Here is an 11,340-nt window from a genome sequence, read left to right as displayed (position 1 = left end):
CATAACCAACAACGGTCAGCGATGTATTAGGCTGAATTTTCACCGCACAAATTGACGCGGCAACGCTGCAACGCTAAAAACGCCGTCGTTGGCAAACAGATGCTCATGAAAATGGATACCGACGCAACTGCAAAATACCGCGAGTCTGAACTACGTGGTTAAGTCAGTTGTTCACAGTTGCGTTTTTATCTTAAGGATTGATGAATCTAGGATTATTGATTGGAAGTGTGAAGAAACGCAGAAAATGAAGGAGGGAGAAGAAAATCGATTAAAACGGTGACAGTTTTTCGAGGTAAGAAGATAATCCAATTCATTCGCATTATTCCTGAGTCCAGCACTCGTGCATAATTGAGATGCCTTTTCATGTCCATACTGAAAAAATGCTTTGTTCTGAACAATAAACAATATTGAAAACGAATCAATATTTGATTCATTTCAATGCATTACGTGACATTTATTGATTATTTTTTTATATCTCTAACTTATAGGCAAGCTCTATGGAATACACTGCGAGCAACGTACATACCTAAAAGTTACAGCCAAAAAAGGTAAGATTTCGTTCGCAATTCCCCTGTTGTTGATCCATTTCTCTTTTTTACGTCTTTTTCGCATTCCTGAGGGTACATATTAGTGGGAAAAACGTCCTGTGAAACGATTCTGAGAAGAAAAGTTTCCGAGATTTGAATATCGCAAAAAATCAAGGTTAACCCCCTTTTCAATAATTGGTAAAAATTTTGAGGATTTTGAAAAATGCTGGAATAAATTCTTTCATGCATTGTATAGACGTAATTTTGCAAGAGGAATCGATTGCGCGCAGTCCGAATATGCCTTCAGCTACTTCGTCTCGCTTCAATTAATGTGCTCCATTTTTTCACAAATCCAATTAACGATCCTCGATCTCCGAAATCTTCGAATGAAAATGTAATTCAGCTCTATAGACCTAACCACGTGGGTTTCGACGCGCGATGAATTCTATATGCTAAATATACTAGATAGAATTGATAAATTCATATTAGAATCGTCAAAAATCCGGGTTCAGATCCGTATTATACAGCAAATCCGGCTTTTGAATCCGCATCTAATAGAATTTCGAATCTAAAAGAAACGCGACGGCGTTATAATCGATAAATCTACTCCTTCACAAGTTATTTGAGGTCCTTTGATGATGTTTGACCTCAAATAACTTTTGAAAGAGTAGATTTATCGTAAAATGACAAGAGACTTTTTTTGTAGAACCTTTCATTTCCTACAAAAACATGTTTATGAATTTTCTGTACGACGCGTCGTTATCTAGTTATAAAAATTGCAAGGAGCAAGAACCATTTTTGCCGTGTTATTCTTACGGAAAATAGAAAATCGTGATGAGGCACCTCTAAATATCAATATTAAAAGCTTAAATTTTGATGGTACTTTTTTTTCATCATCGAAACAATATTTTCAGTTGGAAATTATTTTTAAAAAATAGTCCATTTTTTTGGTACAGTCTAATACATAATACTTACTAAATAAAAAACTCGAGGCCGAAGCATAATGTTTATTATAAATAATGATAATATAAATAAAATCACGTGACATCAATTATGGCCGATCGAAACTACCGACTTGTTGAATATTCACCGCTTCTACGATTTCAGAATTTCTTTCGCTTCCGACTCGCGAATCGCACGTAGAGATAAATAATAGTCGAGTGGAACGAAACATCAATTCGATTTCACGCCTCTGGATCAAACACAAGTAGCGATGCTTATCGTAAAAACTGATAAAAATTGTATATATATATATATATATATATATATATATATATCTATTGTATATGTATAACATGCACAGAAAATTTCATCGAATCTGAAACTGAAGTTTGAAATTATTTTAGAAGGGTCATGGTATCTACTTCTGCATTTACTAGCAAAATATCGAATCACTACTCATTGTGCTCATTTTCAGTCAATGATATTTGTGTCTATTCGAATTTCGGGTGAAATTACTTTACGTAAAATTGAAATAAGTTACGTATAGAGTAGTTATACTCGTATATACATAGGTGTGCCAAATTTGAAGGGTAGTTGACAAATTGTGCCTAAGCAAGTAATTTGCGACAGGCAACCCATGGTCGGATGCATCGTCTTCGGGTACTACAAAATATCGACGGTCGCGGGTTAAGAAAAGGCTAATCTTTGTGGCTTCGTTAGAAATTTCGACACAATGATATATCTGTAAAAAAACATGAAGGATTGAATTTTGTAAACACAGGTTGAATTCTGCGAATACAGAATTTGTCTATAATATAATTCAGAGATCGGAGCAATCGGATACCAGCATACATACAGATACAGAATATTTAAAGACGCCATCTGGCGACAGAAACTCGATTTACGGCAAACCAGAGTGAATTTGATAGTAAGACATTTCACAACGCATATATACATATATCACTCTTTACCAAATCAATATGACATAACAGAAGTGCAACTGTTAGCACGGAGTTGTCTGTCAATCAATATTCGTGTAATTCAGCTCAAACTGGGATTGAAACAATCAGCTGATTGCCCAGTGCGACGCCATATTCGCTCGCGCCACGCCCACATTTTAGATTCCAATATTCATCATCGACTTTATTTGCATCATAGTTCGTACTCATTTTTCACTGGCACTGTGCATCGTGCTGCGCGCACCATTCGGGTGCCATGGCATCCGAATTAATACCTCGAATCGTCAGACGGTCTCTATGTCCGTGAAGTCTGGGCTCTGCTTTGGCGGTTGACATGAAGAGTGGATTGCTCCAAAGTCGTTCCGCGGCTGCAGCTGTGCGTGGCCAAAGTCTTGGATCCAGAGATCTGCTATCGACGTATTCTCCCCAGGATGCTACTTCGCCACCCAAAACTTTGTCCTTGTTATAAAAGAAGAAACATTTTAATGATAAGTCTTTCAGTGAATCTAGTTAAAAACTGGCAAGTGCTTGTAGAAGTGAAAATATTATCACTCCATCAGTAAAAATATTCGGTATCTTAAGTTTTCGAGGTTTTTCAAAAATAGGTTTACCGTGGTTATAGAATCAAGAGACTTGGTGAAGTCACACGCTAAGTGCAGTAAAAGTCAACCGAGGGTTGCTTAGTCTCTGCGTTTTGCCCATTAACTTCAAAGTTAATCACACTCTGGATTAAAAAGCTCGACGACACTTGGGTTAAAAAATACTATCGATCTTCTGATCTTCGATCTTTGATCGAAGTTTCAACGAGGAGGTCCCATTAAAAATATGAATTCTTTCCCAACCCTTTGCTTCTTCCAAAAATTTAAACCTCGGCTTCAAATCTCTCATGATTTTACCACATATTTTTAGTATACAATGAACACACGCATAAAATTATTACGCCAGTGTAATTATCAATGTTTTTCTAGTGCTAGTCTGTCACTGATACTACATGTGTCACATCATCTAATAAGTGTAAGTGCTTTAAATAGATACACCTTATCTGAACAATGCCCCGAGATAAGGTTGTAATCGAGTCGTCTATTCACAGTATCTACACTTACACTACTTACATAAATTTGAGGTTGATACTATGGTTAACTTGATGCGTTACATGTATATGAAACTGTACGCTAAGAACTCCTTGAAGGATCCTCGACAGAAAATAAAAAACTTACCGTTTTGGGTATATGATTATTGTATACGTCCCGCCATGTGTGGTACTTGGTATCACCCCAAAAGCCGTGGTCAAGGTACCAAGTGTTCTTTGTGCTGACGATGATCCGGTATCCTAAACTAAGGAGCTGGTGGGGTATCGGAGACGAAGATTCGACCCAGGTTTGAACAACATATCGGTTTTTGTCCAAATATTTTTCAATCACTTCTGGACTGGTGAGGTATGAGGACCAAAGTATCGTGCTTGCGTTTCGACCACCTGCCTTGCCTCTCTCCTCGTTGACGATGTTCAGTAAGGATGCTTGGAATTCGGACCAGAGCTGCAAAAAGTCGTGAACCTCTTGACCTAGGCCTCGACTAACCATCGCGTCTGTAATTTCTTTCGTCGCGTTCCAGCATGGTATGAAAACCTGTAAAAAATCATAAAGAAGGCGTGAATTCTAAGGAAACCTACTACCATCGTCTCAACATGCAGTGACAATGTGGTGGACAGTGCACCTCGTCTCCTCCCATGTGGAAGACCTCATTGGGGCCCCAAAGTTCTATAATGTCCTTATAAATTTCTCGGAGGACACCGTAGAGGTTGGCGTTTGTCGGGTTGAGTTGGCCACAGGGTGGCTGAATGCAGAACTCTTGCCAAGGCTGCGAGTCTATGCAAACTCCCAGTCGACCGAGGCCAGCTTCTTCACCCCATTCCCATCCTGCTCCACTGTGCGCTGGCATGTCAAGCTCCGGGATCACTCTGACGCCTCTCGCCTTCCCGTATTTCAATATCAACTTGACGTTCTCAGTTGTGTAAATCTGTGCTTGACTGTAGGCACCGTATCTGGAAGTCAGTGGAAAAAGCTGTACTCTTGAAGTCAAATTCAATATTATATTATCCATCGTTAATTCTTAATCTTGGATTTGAATGACAGTTTCATTTGATTTTAAGTTTTAACTTCTAGTATAATTAATATATATATATATAAACCACCGTTATTTCTGCAGGACTCGTTTTTGTTACATCATGGAGGCATTTAGCATTTGATTCAATCATTCTCAAATGAAATTGACAACTGAGGAAAAGCCAGAACAATGACTCTGTTTTATTTATGAGACGATTTATTTTCTTTGCAATAGTTTGGGAATATATTTCTGAGAGATTTCGAGTATTATGAATTGCATTTTCTCTACAAATCTCGAGTGCTTTCAACTTTGTTGGATCGAAACCCAGACGATTTTTTCTGGTGAATTCAGAGGAAATCGCTTTCAAAGTTTCATAAGGTACCTAATACCAAATTCTTCATCCTTTTGATTCTCAACAATTATGAAGAGCACGACAGTGGAGTCCACTTCCGGTGTTATCACCTTATAACCAAACTGATTAAATAGTTCACCTCAACCAATCCTAGATAATGAAAATTCAAATAGGCTTACTGCGTCATGGTAGGAACTCGTTTTATCTCGAGAGGAAAGCTCTGGGAGTCGGTCACGTGCCAGTGTAAAACGTTCATTTTGCAGGATGAAAGACCGTCGATCGTTCTGAGGATTTCAGGAACCGTCACAAAGTTCCGGGAAGTATCCAACGATAGTCCTCTGTGCACAAACGCTGGAGCATCTCTTATGTTCGCCGAGGTGAGGATAGCCAGAGCTCGAATGCCTCCGTGCTTTATAACTGGTGCTGTTAGTTGTAGCAATGTTTCTAACCCGTGTCTCAGTCCGTAGACAGTTTGAGCTATGAGCTTGGCCATGCCTTTGGTACCTAATTCAAATTAATTGATATTATGCATGAGTCAGTGAGTTGAAATTGAGAATTTTACACTATTTTATTCAAGAATGTCGAACGAAATGACCACTTTTTACTTCATAATTCTTATTTTACGGCATGGGCATTGAAAAGTTCACTTTTTGTGGCTGTTTTCGTTCGGTAAAGTGACGCTTTATACGGCAGCGAACAAAGTTGCGGAATAAAGTCTTTATTCCGCAGTTTTGATGCGCAGTTCGAAGTGCGCATCCCAAACTGCCGAATAAAGTAGCTTCGTCGAAGAGATCGCAACATAACCGCACTCTTCGTTTTGCTTTTCAGAATGATAATTCATTTTGGTTCTCGATTTCTGCGTGAATGAAACATTTCTAGATTCATGCGATCACTTAAATTTTACACATACCTGAATCGTCGAAGTGCAAATCCAAGGAGTACGATTCATTGGTAAGCCAATCAAGAGTGAGGTCCGAAGAATTGACATTGAGAACGACCGTGATCGAGGTGCCATTCTTAGCTAAGTATTCTCTGCTGCAAAAGCTCTGAAGGTTCTCCACAAAAATCCCGGTAATTTCGTTGACAAAGCTCTTTGCTCCTTCTGGGATGGCCATGGTCACGAATTTGAATTGGGAGGGATGGATTTCCGTGTACTATGCAAATATTGTACCAAATAATTCAGAAACTGTGAATCTTGAAAGATTTTTGTATCTGAACTTTCACAAATTTTAAAGCAGCTATAATCTTATTTTTTCTATCTTATTAAGCACGTTTGTGGCAAAAAGATTAATTGCATGTTGGTTTAATTATGGTTTCATTTAGTTGAAAATTAATATCGGAAAGCTCTTTTTGGTGTTCAAGTTTCGTAAAAACAATTAGTCTAATTGGAGATAAACAGGAATTCCATATCCAATCGGATTTTCTCTCAAGTTCGTTGGAATCGAATAACTTTTTTCATTTCCGATTAAAGCTTCACAATTATTGCATACACAACTAAATAAAATCAAAAATAAATAATGGAAAAATGTAGGGATTTTGAGCCTCAACATATTTCAGAAAAAAAATCACAAAAAATCCTCTGAGTAGAAATTACTAGAAGTATCGTTTGATACTTGAGAAAACTTGACGATGGTTTTTCCGCTGACAAAATTGAGTATAATTTCGGTAGGCATTAGGTACGAATCTACGAAAAAAACATATTCAAAAAAATCTATCATCGGAGGTCAAGGAATCTTCAATCAGCGTTAATCACACGCGATTTGTATAATCATCATGTTGTTCAGTTTTTAGCTCTACTTTTTATTTCACATCTCACTTTATTCCCAAGGGTGGTAACGCCTGTCGGAATCGGCCAGAGGGCGGCAAAAGAATCGCAGATAAGTCTGCAGGCGGCCAAAGTCGAATGTTCCTCGAGAATTTCCAAAGAATTCCCAATACGCGGAGGTTCCGCAAGCGGACGTAGAGTCCTGGAGCATTTATGATCCTGGCATTTGTACGACCGATAGAATCTGAAAGTTTGCAATGCGTTAATCTTTATTGTGATTCACTCATGCGATTGATTCGGTCATGTTGTACAATAACGTTATAGGTACAACATGACCTCGACGAGCTAGTGAGTACGGACAATTTTTTGCTACTTGTTTTGCCCATTGTTATGTCTGTTAACGATTCTGTGCACTCAAACGATTTAAGGCTGCGTTGGAATAATTAAAAAAAAAAAAAAAAAACTATTGTTCACGAAAACCTGTTTGACTCTGGTAGAGTTTATAAAGCATTTATTGTTACTGAGACCCTCCATATGAAGCATTCAAATATTTGCGAACAAGTAAAGTTACAGGAAATTATCAATATTCGTATTCCATTAAAAAAAAAGTACAGATTAGAGGTATATAAACGAAGAAAAAGATTCAAATGCATATTATCAGTACTTACGTTTGCTGCACCCGTGCGTTTACTTGAATTAGTGAAACTGTCACCAAAATGCAATAGAATAAGTCCCTCATTTTGTTGCCCTTAAGCTTGTGTACACACAACACAGTAATTAAGAACAGTGCGTGAGAAAAAATCCGAAGAATAAAACGTCTGGAAGAAAATTAAGTGATGTTTAATATCAGCTCCTTTTTTGTCGTTTAACAATCTTGTTTTGTGTGCGCAGAAAAACGTTTCATTTCCACTTAAATATTATAACATTTTTGTACAGAATTGTCCAAAAGTTATTGTATCAGCGATGCTATATATTTTAGACATCTCGATTGAGGTGTGTTGAAAAGAACAAATCTCCAAATTCCCGGTGAACGAAGTTCAGTATTAATATAACAAATTGTATAAGTTGTTAACTATATATACAAAGAAAATACAGTTCCAATTGATAATGGATCGAATGCTTATCAGAACAAATTTATTTAACAGTGTTCTGGGACTGAAAATAAAACGTGATGCTCGTTCCTAAAAAAAAATGTTCAAATAACTATAAAAGTTACGCTTTAACATGTAATTCCAGAGAACTAAAGATATCTATATACGAAGCGTGAAATTGACTTAAAAACGTCTTGTTAATACTTCGGAACAAAATAATGTTCCCCATTAACAGTTATTGTTTTCAACACGAAACCGATCCACTTGTGTTAACACATTTAATCCACAACCGTCGATGTTTCACTTGACTACACTCGTTACATAAACACACACACACACCAGTAAAATGCACATCTCGGTTTACACGCGTAATTTTCTTTTCTCCTAACTGACACACTAATATCCGCGTATATAAATCGTCACTAGAGGAAAAAATAATATCAATATAAGTCATTTTCGTACCAAGAGCGTAAAGCGTGCTTTTTTAAACCGAGTGTAGAAATTGCAGTGCAATCCGAGGACGACTAAGTTAAAAAGCCAGCTAAGCCCTTGACGCACACTATTTTTTTTTTTGCTTCACAATTTCAAACATCACGTTATAAGTACACAAACGTACTTTATCCAATCAATTAATAATTTTCTTGAAAATATTGAAAAATAGTTTGAACGAACGTTTTGAATTTTTAATTTTCCCGCCGGTTTAAAAACGATCACTTTACCCCCCCTTAATGGATAGAAAAAAAAAAAAAAAAAAAAAATTCGAAAATCGTGAATGCGTTACAAAAAATATATTCCGAGTGTCACAACTCACCGGACAGCAGCACGATCGTTAATACAGTTGTCGTCAAACGAATCTGGGAATGTATAGAAACGATGTACGTACATTCACATCTAAAGTCGGTCAGCCGATAAGACAAAGACTTATCGTTGGCACGACACGCACGTGAGGATCACGTACAGCTATTTCTACTTGAAATTCAAAGGTGCATATATCTAGTGTTCAAGTCCAACACGTTATCGCGGATTTCGGATCAAGACCATCGACCAACGATGTTCGCTCGCCGAGCACGACTGCATGCGAAGACCGTTTCACGTAGGGTAATCAACTTTTAAATACCAGCTGGTCGTGTCACGTGCGTGTGTATCACACACACATGGACGTTGTGCTGTGGGCTGCGGGGTGTGTGAATAACGTTGTTTCCTCGCTGACGAGGGACTTCGCCGACTTCGAATGCAAGATCGTTAACCTCGGAGGAAGTCACGGCTGATCGTAAACGGAGTGCCATTATTTATAAAAAATTATGAGATTATGATTGAAATATGTCTTGTCACTTACAAAATTCTTTGCAAGTATTTTCCAGAGTATTTTAAATTTTAAACTGACAAATGTATAAACTTTTTGAAAAGGTAATTCATTGAATTTTAAAATGTAATTTTCTGACGTTGATATACGTTTGAGGAAATTTTTTAAATAATTCTTCATCACATTGCTCGGTGTTGAAATTTTTTAAGACAGGAAAATAATCTATTCATACATTACAAACGACTTTGTGGCTTTGATATTCACTGTTAAATTTATGGCGACGTGTAATTGGGACAAACGTGATCACCAAACGTGATGGTATGAATAAATGCTTGGAGATAATATACAGGATTAATCGTACACAGGTGGATGATTTCATCTCGTACCGTTTAAAAATGGTCGATTTGGTGTCGTTTCGTGTATATAATTACAATTTGCGATTCGTGCTCAAGCATGAGCAGCGTGTATCAGCCGTGCAAATTCGAATCGTTGAAGCGTTTTTGACGCGTGCATTACACTCTGAATAGTTACTAGTCACGATATAAGTTTTGTTATTTTAGAGTTAAAATATTGCAAATTGTTTGATAAAACAAATCATTATCATGTACAGCAACAAAGGATATTCCGCTGAAGATTCTGCAAGGCTCCATCGAAATTCTGCACTGTTACTTTCGTTTGTTTACCAATTTATCTCGGCTCGACGTAGCTACGAATAAACGATAAATGAAAAGTTGTTGCAAAGGTCAAGTTGAACGATGATAATGTGCATAATATATATTTATATATATATATATAAACCGGTTTATTATGCGCACCAACAACATTTTTTAATACTTATTTTCTCACAATGCCGAATGCAAATTTTTTTCTGTTTAAAAAATGAATTTCCGCCGAACAGCAAAAGCGTTTTTTTATTTGTGTCTGTTGATAAAAAACTAGAAAAAATATTAGTTATTCTATTATTGGCAGGGTAAAGATTACTTAAAAAAATTGAGCGATAGGAATCGTTTTTTAATGAAACTTAATCGCTTTGTATCATTTATCACTTGAATATTGTAAACATCTGTCTCAACAGAACTGCGTTCATTTAATATACCAGCAACATTATTTTGAAGCTCACTACAGAGCTGAGAAATAAAATTCATCTCGAGAATGTCTGAATACGAATATAAACTGACTATTGCACACACCTGATTGCGAATTATCTAACAATCGATATTTGAGAGGCTACAAACGAATGCAATAATGTTTGCAGGTAGATTTTGGAATGCTCTTGATCGCGAGTAGGCAAATGACGTTGACCTTCAGAATCAATTATGCAATGGTGCAAAGCAAAGTTATACTGAAACTGGTTTCACCGGCTGCGGATGCACCTGCATGCCTTTACTCATAAACTGTAGATTTGCGAAAGTTACGCACAGCCGGTTTATCAGCGCCCGGATTGCACGTTGCAATTTGCTGCGTGATTATGCACTCGCGAAAGGTAACGGGTTAAGGCCACGATTAGGTTTATGTGCATGGAAAAATTGCTACTCATCGTACAAGTATGACTCTGACCACCAATGCATGAATTATAAATTGTCGTCGTTTCTCAGTGATTCGTGATTCTATACGAGATGCTGTTCACTTCTGAAACAGCCGGTTTACCTGACTTTGCGAATGAATGAATATCTGAAATAAGTAAAAGAAGTTTACAATCTAAATCAAATCAAATTGAATTTATCTAAAAGTACTTTTGCAATTGTATGATAGGTATGTGGAAGAGTTATGGAATTATTTGAAATTATCTGAAATCATAAAATCGTGATTACTTATATCTATTTGGGCTAAAGGAATAAATATCGATTTAATGAGCAAAAATGAATTTGCAAATGAAGTTGAAGTTAAAGTTGGGTGTTAAAACGTGAGATATAATCCTTAGGATGGGCCAAAAAAAAATACTATTTGTTTTAATACCTGTTCAGTGTATCTAATTGTTATTTTGAAACTTGACATGCTCCTCCCACCATCGTCCCGTAACCGACATCTTGTATTTTTAAATAACTTTTTTTAAAATTTCGCATGCGTGACAGATTTATTTCAACAACTGCATCCGGCATTTATGATAAAATTTAGTATTTACAGATTTATTTACATTACAACCCACCGCATTCATTATCGGCATTACCCGAAAGGCCGCATTTCCAGGAATTTTGTCAAGTGGTCTAGCGTTATCTAACTTAGAACTTCCCGCCGTCGAACAAGACCCGGCAGGATCCCCCCCCCCCCCCCCCCCCCCACGCCCCGCGGAACGCCGCC

At 37.2% G+C, this 11,340-nt stretch overlaps 1 protein-coding gene across 1 annotated transcript; it reads right to left on the bottom strand.

Annotated features, from left to right (window-relative positions):
* Positions 1-2,338: 2,338 nt before the first annotated feature.
* On the bottom strand, positions 2,339-8,793 carry LOC124405581 (chitooligosaccharidolytic beta-N-acetylglucosaminidase). Its single transcript, XM_046880607.1, has 8 exons — positions 8,551-8,793; positions 7,317-7,466; positions 6,700-6,892; positions 5,794-6,037; positions 5,063-5,387; positions 4,142-4,469; positions 3,646-4,053; positions 2,339-2,887 (listed from the first exon to the last, which is right to left on the bottom strand). Exons 1-8 carry the CDS (start codon positions 8,622-8,624, stop codon positions 2,642-2,644), a joined length of 1,968 nt encoding a protein of 655 aa, XP_046736563.1. The 5' UTR covers positions 8,625-8,793; the 3' UTR covers positions 2,339-2,641.
* Positions 8,794-11,340: the final 2,547 nt, after the last annotated feature.

This window comes from Diprion similis, chromosome 4 (genome assembly GCF_021155765.1).
Source record: "Diprion similis isolate iyDipSimi1 chromosome 4, iyDipSimi1.1, whole genome shotgun sequence".
NCBI lineage: Eukaryota > Metazoa > Arthropoda > Insecta > Hymenoptera > Diprionidae > Diprion > Diprion similis.
Note: the sequence above shows the minus strand (reverse complement) of the source record. Positions and strands in the feature narration are given on the sequence as shown.